Source organism: Terrapene carolina, unplaced genomic scaffold (assembly GCF_002925995.2).
Source record: "Terrapene carolina triunguis isolate 2854851 unplaced genomic scaffold, T_m_triunguis-2.0 Scaffold633, whole genome shotgun sequence".
Taxonomy (NCBI): domain Eukaryota; kingdom Metazoa; phylum Chordata; order Testudines; family Emydidae; genus Terrapene; species Terrapene triunguis.
In genome coordinates this window covers 24,251-39,749 of record NW_020664984.1, presented here as the reverse complement: position 1 = coordinate 39,749, position 15,499 = coordinate 24,251, and the positions used below count along the sequence as shown (strand labels likewise).

Here is a 15,499-nt window from a genome sequence, read left to right as displayed (position 1 = left end):
AAACAGGAGAGGAGAGGAGGAAATGAACAGATATTGAAACATCCAAAGTGAAAACAAAAACTGAACAGAAGATATTAACTGCAAACAAACTTGTCATGAAGTCAAGTTTGGTTCTGGGCTAATACTGCAGGAGTGGTGTTTTCAGTTAAACTAATTTTTCTAGAAATAAGCTAAGTAATGGAAAGAGGGGAAGGGGAAGTGCCTGCAGGAAGACTGGTTTCATATAGCATCTAACTCATTGCCACTTCTTTTTGCCGTTCTAATAGCAAACGTAAAGCTGCTTTTTTCCCATGGTAAATGTCATTTTAGTTTAGATGATAGATCCTGTGAAAAGTCAGAGCAGAACTTTAATAATTCATGCTAGCCTGAACTTCTTAACCTTGATTTGAATTTAACAAAGACTGTCTGTTTTCATACTAATGATAAACGTATGCACGGTTTTTACAGCATTATTTTTGTTTTAAAGAAAGCTGGCTTTTCTGTAAACTCTATCAGTTTATTTCCCCAGACTAACAAGATTAAGAGGGAAACATACAAACAAGTGAGTTGCACATACAGTGTAAAACAGCAGGAGAAAAAGGCGGCCCCTGTAATATATTTTTATAGTACACCTATGTGAACTAAGCCAATATGTCAACATCTCTGTCAAGTAATACAGCTGTTGCATTTCCCCTAAAAAATAATGTTCACAGTAGTGCTGGACTGAGTTTACAGAAACTGAAGTCAACTAATTTAGTCACCAAACAGGCATAGTGCAGGCAAGCTTTCCTGCAGTGGCCCACCAATATGCTTTGATCTTGATTTGGAGGGACCTTTTTTCAGGGAGAGAAGAATGTCCATAACCATTCATTGGAGCCTCTGCTGAGATAACAAAAGTGCCAGTTTTTATGATCACGTGTGTGATATGGACAACTGGTTCCATAAAGACTTTCTGTAACCACCTACTTCAGACTCTAAAAATGGAAAAGACCTAATAGGGGATCCAGGATATTAAAGAATCACAGAAATGAAGGTCTACGAGGGACCTCAGTAGGTCATCTGGTCCAGTCCCCTGCACTGAGGCACGATGAAGCATTATCTAGACCATCCTTGACAGGTGTTTGTCTACCCTGCTCTTAAAAACCTCCAATGATGGAGATTCCACAACCTCCTTAGAAAATTTGTTCCCACACTTAACTACCCTAACAATTAGGAAGTTTTTCCTAACGTCTAACCAAAATTTCTCCTGCTGAAGTTTAAGCCCATTACTTCTTGTCCTGTCCTCAGTGGAGAAGGAGAACAATTGATCACTCTCGTGTTTTTAACAACCTTTTACGTACTTGAAGACTTATCACATCCCTCCTCAGTCTTCTCCAGACTAACCCCCCCGCTTTTTTTCCCAATCTTTCCTCATATAGGTCATGTTTTCCAGACTTTTAATAATTTTTGTTGCTTTCTTCTGGACTTTCTCTAATTTGTCCACATCTTTCCAGAAGTATGGTGGCCAGAACTGGATGCAATACTCCAATTGAGGCCTTATCACTACTGAGGAGAGTGGAAGAATAACGTCTCATGTCTGGCTTAAGAACCCTGCTAATACATTCCAGAATGATGTTTGCTTTATTTGCAATAGTATTACATTATTGACTCTCATTTAGTTTGTCATCTTCTATAACCTCCAGATCCTTTCCGGCAGTACTCCTTCCTAGGCAGTTATTTCCCATTTTGTATTTGTGCAATGTATTATTCCTTCCTAGGTGTAGTACTTTGCATTTGTCATTATTGAATTTCATCCTATTTATTTCAGACCATTTCTGCAGTTCGTGAAGGTCATTTTGAATTCTAATCCCGTTATCAAAAGGGCTTGCAACCCCTACCAGCATGGTGTTGTCTGCACACTTTATGAATGGACTCTATCCCATTATCCAAATCATTTATGAAGATATTGACTAGAACTGGACCCAGGGCAGACTCCTACGGGACCCATTTGATAGGCCCTTCCAGATTGATTGTGAAACAGTGATAACTACTCTGAATTTGCTTTTCCAACCAGTGTGCACCAACCTTATAATACATTTGTCCAGGCTATATTTCTCTAGTTTATGAGGTCATGTGAGAGAGCATTAAAAGCCTTACTAAAGTCAAGATATATCACATCTACTGCCTCCCCCCCATCCACTAGGCTTGTTACCATGTAAAGAAGGTTATTTGGATGGTTTGATATGATTTGTCCTTGATTTATCACCTTATTTTCCTCTAGGTGCTTACAAATTGATTGTTTGATTATTTGCTCCATTATCTTTCTGGGTACCAAAATTAAGCTGACTGGTCTATACCCTGTTTCCCCGAAAATAAGACAGTGTCTTATATTAATTTTTGCTCCCAAAGATGCGCTAGGTCTTATTTTCAGGGGAGGTCTTATTTTTCCTGGAGCTTCGGGGCCTTATATTCCGGGGTGGCCTTATTATCGGGGAGGTCTTATTTTCGGGGGGATGCCTTATATTACAGCGAGAGGCAAAACTGGAAGTAGGTCTTATTTTCGGGGGATGTCTTACTTTCGGGGAAACAGGGTAATTAGGGCTCTGTGTCCAACATGGAAGTCACAGATTCCATGACTTCTGCGACCTCTGTGACTTCTGCAACAGTGAGTGTGGCTGACCCCAGGGCTGCCCAAGCATCTGGCTCCAGGACTAGCTGCCCAGGTGGCCCTGGGGACAGCCACACTAGCCACTGCTCGGGTGCCCCCCGGGAGTGGCCGTGGTCCATGTCCTCCCCCTCCCCCCCAAAGGACCCCCCAGACATGCCCCACCCCCAAGATTTAGTCACAGGTATTTTTAGTATAAGTCATGGATAGGTCATGGGCCGCGAATTTTTGTTTATTGCCCGTGATATGTCCATGACTTATACTAAAAATATCCGTGACAAAATTGTAGCCTTATCTAGAATTCCCTCGGTTGTCCTTATTCTCCTTTTTATAGAGAGGGTCTATATTTGCCCTTTTTCAGTTTTCTGGAATCTCTCCTGTCCTCCACGAGTTCTCAAAGATAATCACTAATGGCTCATATCTCCTCACACAGTTCCTTTAGTATTCTAAAATATAGTTCAACAGACTCTGTCGACTTGAAGACACCTAATCTTTCTAAGAAATTCTTAACTTGTATCAAACTTTTTCAGTGTGTGGACCACATCTTAACAAAAAGATTGTCTTTTGGTTCATCTCTCTGTCAATTCTAACTCAGAGGCATTTATTTAACACCCTTTTAGAAATTATAGAAACTACCTACCAGTTGGACGTACCGAGGGCTTACTATTCAAAAGAACTGAGCACTCACAACTCAAATTAAAGTACATGGGAACAGCTGATGTTCCAAAAATTCAGGCCCCATAAGTATCTCAACTCAGTTGCCCAATCATCGAAACGCTTAAAATTAGTGGATACTCTTGCGAGTTTTTTGCCTTACTTTCTCTATTGCTCAGTTCCCTATTTGCAAAATAGGGACAATACCTCCCTGCCGGAGACAGAGGTTATGATAAATTGATGAAGCACTCAGATGCTGTGGTAATGCAAACCCGAGAAAACTCTGTGAACAAAATTAATTCTAAATTCAATGCAACGTTTGGACAGTATATAGCAAATACGGTAGGGGGTGCACATTGAATAGTGAGGCTGAAAAGCAATGCTGAACTGCTGCCTCACTTATGGAGAACTGTCCATCCTGTGCCCTGAATGAGGCAGAAGTCCTATGGAAAAAATAGTATGAACATGTAATTAAAGACTACCAATTCATATGCATTAGGTGCAGAACTAAAGTCACATGGGCATCCTAATTCTGGCATTTCCTGGCACCTGAATTCTGGACTTTGCAACTTTAACATTCTTTTATCAGTGTTTTTGTTATATTTTATATACATACATAAACACACCCCACATATATTCTAAATGGAAGGAATATTTTTTTCATCATCATGGTAAGGGCAGGCAAGAAGATTTTGTGCCGAGGCTCTTAAGTGAGAGTGCCATAAACTTAGAGACTAAGTATGTGTACAGTAGATAGACAAATTATACTCAGGAGAGCTTCGCTTTGCTTTCTAGTGTACAGGTCTGATATCAGAAATTTACCACAGCCATGATCTCTCTCAAATGCTTCATCTTCCCTTTTAACTCTGCAGTTTCCTACAATTACAACATACTGCATCTAAAAGTATTCCAGAGTAGGGGGGAGACACTTTGTAATTCTCTCCTCCCTCCTACTTTGTATGCATCACATTTTGTTGTGAACATTTATTTGCATCAAAAAATACATTTATATCTTCACAGAATTCAAAGACAATTACTCTTCTGTTCCTTTTGAGAGACCTCACAAAAACTGTTTCTATTTGCAGCACCTACAGCTATTTCCAGCCAACTGTTCTGCTGTGTTAAGCTGTATCCTTCTTCATTACAAGCATAAAAACTAAAAATTGGTGTAACTTTTATTAAAATGAGTGTAGTCCAAAATATGTAAATGCATAACCTGAAGGCACAACATTAAGTCAAAACAAGATGATGGCTTTCAAGTGCTTATAGTTCCCTACAGGTTGCCAATGAGCAGCAGATTTCCATTACTGCTTTATCCACAGTTGAGAACAAACATCCATGAAGATTAATTACAGGTAGGACTGTCCAAACAGCATGAACTCTCACCTTTATGCTTCCTCCAATGAGATCAGGCGGCTCTTCATCTGTTTCTAAGGCAACATTGATGGAGGCAAAGGGACGGCTAGCCATCTGTTGCATCTCACGGAGTAGTTGCTAGTGAATAAACACAGAGGTATTAATACACTGTTCCAACGTAAAGAATACAAAAATGTTCGACAGATTTTACTGAATATGGAAAGATATGGACTCCAGCATGCAAACGCTTCAAAACAAATTCCTGATGCTTTCACTGGGCATAAAGATGACACAAGGGAACCTGATGAGAACAATTTCGAAATAAAACCAATTGTATAAATATAAACAGGTGTAAGTCACTCCAATGTGAAAATTTTGTATGTCTACACAAATCAGACAGCTGCCAGTGTACTTACCATATTGGTATACCACAAATTAATATTAAACATCCCTGTGTATTATTCTCAACACTCCAAATGCATCTGTGAACAGCAAGCATGGCTTGCAGGAATATGTTTTATTAAAACACAGTACACGTTCCTGAATAAATCTTTAGAAGCTCCTAAAATACAAGAGGCATCTTTTATTGTTCTCTTTACAAGTTGAGTTTTAGTGTTACGGTTCTCTCTCAAACATACAATGGCAGTCTCTACATGGCAGACTACAGTTCCAATTTTAGTTTAGCAGTAGTAGGAAAAGATATCCTTTTTAGCTCCTGTGGTTAAAAGTCCCTTGCTCTAATTGCAAATCAAGTGATTGGTAATGAGACGTAGGTGTCAAACATCAATTCCAGCAGGAATGGGAATGATGTGGCACCCTGCCCGTAAATAATCAAATAGCATCAGCCACTTAAAGATCAGTATACTAATGAAATCCCTTTGATTTATATACTGTACTGTATTTAGTATAACACTTTTGTATTCTATTACCTGTCAATCACCTTACTAGAACTACTATTTCTGATCCCAAAGCAACTTTGCAGACATATGGAACAGTACTGTATCACTATTCATGGCTTGGTCATGTCCCTCCAGATGATGTCCGACCATCTAGTCGGTGGTTGGCCTCTGGGTCTGACTGACTTTGGTTGTACTTGCACTATTTTCACTGACATCCTATCATCTGTCTTCTGCAGTGTCTGCACACCATTGTAATCTTCTGAATTGCAGCCAATCCCATATCCTGATTTCACATCCTACTCTCCTTCTAACTTAACTTGTCTTAAAATCATTCCACTATACAACTGCCATCTTCTGAAGAACTTATCTTTATTGCCTCCAGCCTTCTCATGTCTGTTCATTTAACGCAGCTGCCTCCAGAGTAATACTGTTACTCTATGGTCTGGAAGTAAAGTAAAGTATAATTTCCAACTGTGAGCTCTTCCGTACCCAGACAATGTTGTCTCCTGTATGGCAGCAAAGGAAACTTGTAATTTCCTTAACTCTATCGCTACTAGCATGGGTCTGGCCTGGAGCAAACAGGGTTCTGACATTCTAGCTTGGAATACATGTAATATGTTTAGCCGTTACCTGAAATGCATGACCATTTCCATTTGCTAGGTTTGATAAGGCCTGGCTCAAATACCATGTAAGTCAGTCTTGACTTGCTGTACTCTTTTTATAACAAGTAAGTTTCAGATGTAATGGCTTACTAGGCCAATCCGTCATATTCAGTTAATAATGATTTAGTTGGTGTTGGTCCTGCTTTGAGCAGGGGGTTGGACTAGATGACCTCCTGAGGTCTCTTCCAACCCTAATATTCTATGATTCTAATAGGAATGACATGTCATAGCCTGCTGGCCTACGTTTCACCCTAGTCCTCTTGCCTTCCCAGGTTAATGAGCATGGATATCAGTACTAAATGTATTCTATACTCAAAAAGCTAGACTACTGAGATGTTGCCAAAGATTGCAAGTTAAAATACTCCCCCTCCCCCCATCCTTTCAATGTTCTTACTATTGGTAGGTCAAAAAATCAACTAATTATTGTTTGCAGGACTCAAGATGTGTTATGCAATTTGCAAACAAAATAAGATGAGTCCCTTTCTCGGCCAACCTAAGACGACAGTCTCAGGGTGGCAGAAGAGGATATAACATACCAGCAAAGGGAACAAATTTAGGTTTAGCAGACAGTCCTTTAGAGCCATAATTTCTGTATTTTCTTTAAACAGTGCACCTCCTTCTGTCTCCCTTCCTCTCTTGTCCAGCTGACTTCTGCTCAACTCATTCATTGCTGACCGAGGTTAAGAACATCCTTGTTCCCCATCTCTCTTCTACTCTGCCATTTCCACCCACAGACAGGAAGTGGGGAGCGAAAACACTGACTTGGTGAATTTGAAATGGGATATATAGCTGCAGGTCCCTGGTGTGAATGTAGACAAGGTCAATAGTGACCAACAATCTCTGCTATCTAGTCTTGTTTCAGTTTGGTGCTTTATGTGAAAAGCTGTTTTACTGTAGTTCCCATGGATCGGTATCCACATCATACAAATCATCATCCGGTTTTGCACTCTTGTTGGCAGTATCTGCGAAGGCACCAAATAGGAGACTAAGAGACCACTCCTCTCATCCCTAGAGTTGAGACACACTGTACTCCTGGGGGAATTCTGCGCCACTGCGCAACACAGAATTTGTGCACAATTTCACGTTTTTCCTGCAGAACTGGGGCTGCAGAGCTTCTGGGAGCCACTAGGGGCCGCTGGACTCTGCAGAGCCCAGCTCTCAGTGAGCAGAATGCCCAGCCCGCGGGGACAGAGGCTGCATGCTCTGGCTGCCCGGTTTGGCAAAGGGTGAGGAAGGGCAGGGCTGCACCACACCACGGCCCCTGGCAGGACAGTAAAGAAGCTGAGGTGGACTAAAGGCTCTGGGGATGTAGGTGTCTGGGACGGGTGCTGCCCCACGGCTGGGCTCTGGAGGGAGTGGGGTGTGAGTGTCTGGGCAGGGCAGCTCCAGGCACCAGGGTTGCAAGCAGGTGCCTGGGGCGGCAAATGAAGGGGGGGCGGCACGTCCGGTGGCGGGGCCGTCACTCCCTCTCGGAGTGAAGGACCTGCCACCGAATTGCCGCCGTAGAATGAAAAGGCGGTAGAGCTGCCGCCAATCGCGGCTTTTTTTGGGGGGGGCTGCTTGGGGTGGCAAAAATGCTAGAGCCGGCCCTGTGGCTGGGCTCTGGGGAGAGGGAGTGCAGATGTTTGGGCTCTGGGGATGCCCATGGCTGGGCATTGGGGGGGAGAGGGGTGCGGATTTCTGGGCTCTGGGCGTGTCCACGTCTGGACTCTAGGAAAGGGTGGTGTGGATATCTAGGCTTTGGGGGTACCCCGTGCCTGGGCTCCAGGGTGGGTGAGTGTGTCTGGGCTCTGGGGATGCCCATGGCTGGGCACTGGGGGGAGAGGGGTGCAGGTTTATGGGCTCTGGGGGTGTCCACGGCTGGGCTCTGGGAAAGGGTGGTGTGGATGTCTAGGATTTGGGGATACCCCGTGCCTGGGCTCCAGGGTGGGTGTGAGTGTCTGGGCTCTGGGAGCCCCACACAGCCCCCTCCAGTACCCCCCAACTGGAACTGGGTTGTCATAGGGGTTTCTTTAACTCTATTCCGGGGGTGGGGAGGATCTTTTTTGTTGTTGTGTGTATTGTTGACAGGTATTTTGAAATAAATTACTGGTGTGATTACGTTATGTTATTTTGACAAATAAAATATACAGAATTTTAAAATATTGTCTGCAGAATTTTTAATTTTTTGGCGCAGAATTCCCCCAGGATGATGTGGTGAGGCTCAGACCACTATGCCTCTTCTATGGACAGAGGACTTCACTTTGTAGGATTTCAATCCAGCACCTTTCACCAACACAAAATTAAATAGCAAATCTTGGTCTGATTTCTAAAAGATTAGCAAAAGCAACAAGCTATACAACACTGATTCGAGATATCACCACAAACAACGTAAAGGGAAATCCTAGAAATCAGATTTTCTGTGCCTATGTTGATCTTTTTGACTACTTGCCAGGCAAACTCAGCAGTGGTAAGGAACCACTCACTGATCTACTAAACCTCCAGAGTTTTAGAACACTTAAAATACACTCAGCAGATCGCAAACTAAAGCAAGTGTGAAGCAGATTGTTGAGTAGTCATTCCCATAACTGTCCCCTTCAGCTATCATAAAGTGCTTTGTATAACGGCTGCAAAGTCAGAGAACAAGCTGTCCTGAAAAAGATGTCCAAAAGAAGAATGAACTAACTCTTACAAGCAAGTTTAGTTTACTAAGCACAGTGTGGGGTTTAGCAACATCACTCCTGTTGAAATCAACAGAAACGTTATGGGATAAAATCCTGGCAACACTGTGAAAATACAAACAACTTTGAAGTGACATTACTGCCTACATTTTCAGAATTGGACAAGGATTTAGCTCTGCAACTACCATTCATTTCAACAAAGGATTGTACCTCTCAGTAGGAGTAATCTGAATATGTGTAATACTGTATAAATGCTGGCTATTATAGCCAGTTATTACAACAGACATCTATTTCAGAATAAAGTCTGGCTCTATCTCAACAACTGTATGGTTATATTTTAAGATGGAAAACCACTTCCTGTGTTTCAAACAGACTGACAGCTCATCTAAAGATAAGGAAGTCCTTTCAAAAGGCAACCCAACAAACATAGCCTGCGTACTTAACCTGCACCGGTTGAAGTTTGGCAGTTCGGCCTGTGTGCATATTTTAACAATATTGCCCCAGTTACGTGTTAAGCTCCCTGATGTAAAGCCTGGTTGCTTTTCATATTTGTATAAAGGAAATCATGTAACAAAAAATAAGATCCACTATAAAAATGGGTTCTAGAAATAAATATTCCTCAATTAAGACCTTATTTTTCCCCAAGAGAGAGACATTTTGTACACTTAATCTGTGCACATATATCCCTGCTGAAAGACTGTCAATGGGGTTGATGTTTTAATGAAGGTTTTGTGTTATAGAGCTAGGGAGATACATTTTGCATGTGCAGTGTGTGTTCTTATCTGGAGAGAGAAAAGAAGATTCTAGTGAAAATGCAAAGTTTGTCAGTGGAAACATGCTATGTGGATATCAGGTTATGGTAAAGAGATGTCCCATCATTTGGAATTGCCTTGCTTTCAGTGGTTTGCTTTGTGGGATGTCACACAACCGACCTTAATCAATCACTTTTAAACAGTGTTGTTATTTATATAATACATAATTGATAGGGCTGCAGGAGTGTTTTAAATCACTTGTGCCCTGAACGAATACTTTAAGTCAAAATGTACTGTAAGTTCACAATATGATATAATATATACCGCCGCTTGGAATGGCCAATACTCAGTACTGATGCAACTACATTTTTAAATCAGTGGAACATGTGCAAGTCTAATTCATACTGAGCATCGCAAGCTAAAGAGATTACAGGGCAGTTGGCATGGAAACAGAGCCCCAAGGCTTTGGTACAACAAGAGACTAAGACTATTTGACAGTAACAAACTGAGCAGACAGCATGTGGTAGGGAGAAGAGGGTATCAAGAACGGACGACAATTGGGGGTGCCCCTCACATGGACCCAAGATAGCAAGTTGATGTTGAAGAAACTACACTGTTTCAGATCAGTGGCTCTTTAAAATCTAGTAGCTGTAATTCTCAGAACTGCATATATGTGAACAGACACCCCAGTGGTGGGGAAACCCCACATTAATATTGATGTGTTATTGATCTGAGAAGAAAGAGCTTGAGAACTTAGGGAAATTGTTCAAGTGTCTTGCAATGGTAGAGTATTGCACGAGAAAGTGAAAAATGGCCATCTGGGTTGCTGGGTTGATTTATTAAAATAACTCAAGATGTATTTATTCTTGGGCAACGAAAGCTTGATCATTATATTCAGAGTAATAAAACAGTCCCCACTTTCTGTGTAATCATCCTGTTACCATCAATCTAAACAAACAACCCCTTCCTGAGTCTATCCCCTCCTCGGATTCTGATGGCTTCTTGAAAGGGACATCAATTCTTCTATGAAGGAAAAAAAAACTCAACAGTATTTTGGGTCTCAACTGCTACTTGTAAATCTTGGTTAAAAAACAGCGACACGATTTATTACTAAAAACTGTAATGAAGATAAAACAAACACTCATTTTTACCTTTATCATCTTATACTGTTATGCACTAAAAAAAGGAGCAAGAGTAGCAAACAGCATTTCACCTTTATTATTTCTTCGACTGATGCCCCAAAGGGGTTTAGGCACCTACCAAAACAAAAAGATGTGATCCTTAAGGAGCTTACGCACTCCAATGCTGTGTGACACAAAAAGGGGGAAACAAGAGAGTAAGGAGGGGTTGTGGAAGTAAGAGTAACATCAATATGGTTATGCAGTACTAGAGAACAGACATATGTCAAGAGGCTGATTGACACACAATGCAACATTAAGACTCTAAAGGGATTCTAGGGTCAAATTATCCTTAGTGGGGAGAGCAGGAATAATACAATGGGGGGCCCTGAAGTTGAAAATGAGTAGCAGAAGGGAAAATACAAGAGGAAGAATTCCAGGAAAATAACTTCTCTCTAAAAAAAAAATAAAAAGCCACAAAAACTGAAAGAATATAAAGTGTTTTTCCAAGATGTAAAGATTCATTAATGGTTTTTAGAGCAATCTTAAATACTTCATTTTTCAGAATCAGTTCTGGAGATGCAGATCCTTCTGGATCCTTAGTTTTTAGAGCTGCAACTGGCCTGTGCATCCAGTGCAAAGAAGATCTCCAGAAGACAATGAAACACAGCAAACTGTACGCTACTCTCTTTATCTTCATTAGGAGGTTTAATTTATTTGTAGTGGAGAGAGGTCAAGAATCGAAAATATCTTTCCCAATAATTTCTATTCTGCTAGCAGCACCTCCCACAATTTTGATACATATTGCTACTCCCAGAGGCTGTCCAAAATTGCATTTGTCCAGCATGGATACTGTGTCCTGGATCATCTGAAATCTGTCTAGTGATTGGTAGCTCTTTGTCATTGTAGTGTCTGTCTCCACTCCCAGGTGAATCATGGGTCGAGGGAATCAGGCAGCTTTTCCTGGTGTTATTGAGAAGCCATGTTCTTGTCAGCAATCCAGAGTTTGGGTTGTGGCATTGCATGCTGTGTCTTGCTGTGACTACCACCAGTCACTTAAGACTCTGGGTGGATCAGAAGGAAGAGTCTGTGTAGTGTATTAAATTGCTCCCCGTAAGAATGTGCTACTTACGGTGTACTACTTACGGCTGCCAGTCCTGCTGCTCTGAATGGCATGGTAAGGGGGCAGGGAGTGGGGGGGGGGGGGGGGGGGAGGGGGGGGGGGGATGGGGAGGGGGGAAGGGACTAAAAAAATAATTGGATAATAAAATCTATCAGTCGTACGAGGGAATGTGCAGACTAAAAAGACGGGCATGAGTGTATGGATGGTGAAATAAGGTAACCACATAACCGTGTTTAGCCCATTGGGTTATCTTTAGTCCATGCATTATACTTTTTCGGGACAATGGCTAAACATCGTCCCCATAAAAAAGACAAAAAGTGGGGGAATGTAGAAAGATGAGGCCTTGAAATATAAACCCTTGGTATCAGAGACCCGGTATGAGGCCTGAACTCAAGTAATGGTCAAGACTTTGTGAACATAAAGCAAAGTTAAGCTGTGAGCCAGAGGCAAGCCCTGCTCACAGAAGTTGGCAAGAAGAAGGCTGCTAATTGCACATATACACATATCTAAAAGGTATCAAGTCCTAACAGGATGAATTTGTGCCCGGATGGCACCAGAATATTCTGGTACGAACACATTCCACAGAGATAACGAGGAACAGGCTGACCCATCCTAAAGAGAGGGTCAAAAAGATAATATGATGGATAGAGTTGTTTGTTCGAACCAACATGTACCAGGAGAGAGGCAGCACCCTAACATGTAGAGGGGTTGTACCTCAATGCGTCAGGAGTGATGTGTAACTTGTTTGTACCTGTGTATAAGAATGCACCTCTGAGTGGTTGTCTTTGTCCGGCCTAGGGGGCAATGGAGAGTCCCGCCACTGACTGAGCTGAGTTCGTTGTCAGGGGGCACAAATTCGTATTCTGTCCTGTACAGTCTGCTGGAAATTATTACTGTGCTTCGTTTGACAATAAACCTGGCCGGGTGCCTTCGTACCTTATCGGAGTCTGTGGTCATTGGGGGTTCTCTCAGGGTCTGCGGTGTCAGCTATCTGCGCAGAGCCGAGGCAGCACACAGAGGGAACACACACACGCAGCCGACTGTTATCAACATTGGATAGAGCAGAGCACCACACTGGTGACGTCTGACGAAAAATGCTTGAAAGGAAAGATATTTTATTAATAAATTCCTTGCAGGCCATTGACTGACATTCTGTCCTGGAAAAAGTTCTGTAGGTTGGTTGGCTTATTTTTGTGTTGTGTTCTTTTGGTGGTAGTGGGTTTTGTGGTTCTTTTTCTTTCTTTCTTTTGTATGTGTGGTACTTCTTTCCCTGGCTAATCCCAGGGGGAGGTTGTACACTACTGATATTCATCTGGGGACCAAACAACAGAGACGGGCTCCTGGTACATATCTCTCAATTGTGAAAATAGCTTGTTAGCTGTCCCCAGGAGCCTGAAAGGCTGCCTTGCCTGTTCCCCCAGGCTAGCTAGCACCCAAGTAAATGCTGTAGGAGCAACCTGGTACCACTTGGAGCTTTTACTTAGGAAATCAGGATAATTTTAAACTTGGGAAGGGATTTATAATTTATCCCTCTGTAATCCCGTGATAGTGCAGCTTCATGGGGAGAGAAATCCTCATGTGTCTCTGGTCACAGGCTGCCTGAAATACTCAAGCCTTTAATGTGGAGGCAGTTTGGGGTGGAGAGAGAGAGACCCTTTCCCGACTTTCAGAGTGCAAGGGTTTACGGATGATTATCAGAAGGCACAACTCCCATTCTTCTGCTGCCTCAAATCTGAGCCCCTTTCCCTGGCAGAATGAGGGTCCTTGGGCTGAAAGCCAGACAGGCTCAGTTTCCATGAGGCTGCAATCTGAGGCAGTTACAGGCTTCTCTGCTTGGCAAGACATATTGCAGGGTGATGGAGGGCTGCTGAGCACACTACCGAACACTGCGAGAAAGACTATGACAGAGACAAACCCCAGCAAATGCTCCCTCATGGGGCAGAAGGCACAGGAGAAGGCGGTTTTATCCCCTGGCTTTCACCTCACTTATTTATTAATGATACTAATTGCTGCTTTGTGAAGGACACACTTGCCTTCGCCTTTTTGGGACACGGAGTCTCTGGGTTTTGCAGAACTTACTTCAAAGTATAATGAGAACACCCCAATTCACAGTGGGAAGAAGAGAGCTGTGTAGGTCCCCTGCTTCTTTTCCAAGGGATCCTGGGACCCAATTTATAACTTGCGGGGGGGTGGAGGGGGGACACGGAGCCAGGAGCCCAGAAAGGGTCTTATTTTTATGGTCCTTTGTTATGCCAGGACCTACCCCGGGGTCATCTGGATGAAGTCTGCATCCTCAGAGCCTCTTCCTATTCTGCACTGTCTCCTGGTCAGGTTTCCCTGTGGTGGAATCATGGCTTCTTGGGGGGTTGGGGCCACAACATGCCTGTCCGACTCAGAGCCTTGTGCCTTAGCAAAGATAGGGTTGGCTGGCTCGGTGCAGGTTGGGCATTTTTTTACCTTCTGCCATGCCTGGGAATGCTGCCTCATATACAGAGCACCTTTTGGATTCAGCCCACTGCTCTGGAAAGGGGAGCTCAGCAGGGAGGCGCTGTAGCAGAGGCTCCAGGTGGCTGTGACCACCACACTGCTCAGATCTCGGACTAAGAGAAGGCTTGAAAACAAACAAACAAACAAACAAACCTTTAACTGCCCAGAAAACACCTAAAAACAACAAATCTAAAAGAAAAGGACAGGAGTGAAGCAAACCGCCATTTTGCTGCTGCGGAGGCAGAAGATCTGTCAACAAGCAGGAGACAGGCTACGCTGCAGCTTTGAACCTCCTCTGGAAACTGCAGACAGGAAGGGAATAGCCCATACATATCAAAATTGTGGGAGCCTCTGGGCTGCAGCAAACAAGATTTTATCTACCTTGAAAATGATCTCTCCAGCAGCTTAGGCAGCCTTATGAGTCCTTGCCACGTTCCTAGTATGAGAAACTTGCTTCTTTTGCTACCCTTCTTATCTGCCCCTTTTGCATTTTCTGAATAGAAGTTCTATACCTCCTTTCCACTACAGAATGGTTTCTTTTTAATATTCAATTCCAGGAGCGTGGGAATTTATTCATACATAAACCCAGGCAAGTCCTCAAGCTCTCTCATTAGCAATTCCTTACGCTCAACATTTTTAACTCTCAACTGATTCTAGATCTTCTGTCTGCAGGGATGTTGATCGTCATCAGCTTTGGGGTGAATTTTGTTAACTCACCAGATTACTTTTTATTGGGATTTTTCAGAGTCGCTCTGATCTGGACGGAGCTCTGTTTTACAATGATGTCCAACACTCATAGCTGTCCATGTGCACTACAGTCTCTTCAAGTGAAATTAGATTTTGCATTTAGTTCATCTTGCCATGCAAAACAGCAGTCATTTCTCTCAGGCATCCTTGTGGGTTCTCTCTTTCCTCTTCCATGGCCCTCTGTACAAAGCTGCACTGGAGCACTCGATGGAGACCAGTAGTGTAAAGACAGGTTTCAGAGTAGCAGCCGTGTTAGTCTGTATCCGCAAAAAGAACAGGAGTACTTGTGGCACCTTAGAGACTAACAAATTTATTAGAGCATAAGCTTTCGTGGGCTACAACCCACTTCTTCGGATGCATATAGAGTGAAACATATATTGAGGAGATATATATACACACACACATACAGAGAGCATGA

At 42.8% G+C, this 15,499-nt stretch overlaps 1 protein-coding gene across 1 annotated transcript in view; it reads right to left on the bottom strand.

Moving 5' to 3' along the window:
• LOC115271367 (attractin-like) overlaps positions 1-12,819 on the bottom strand; it is a 28,878-nt gene extending 16,059 nt beyond the window's left edge. Inside the window, exons 1-2 of the mRNA XM_029913438.1 lie at positions 12,784-12,819; positions 4,664-4,771 (exon numbers count right to left, since the gene is read on the bottom strand). Coding sequence (XP_029769298.1) covers positions 4,664-4,771; positions 12,784-12,804 — 129 coding nt within the window. The 5' untranslated portion in view covers positions 12,805-12,819. The remainder of the gene's footprint in view (positions 1-4,663; positions 4,772-12,783) is intronic.
• Between the last annotated feature and the right edge of the window lie 2,680 nt (positions 12,820-15,499).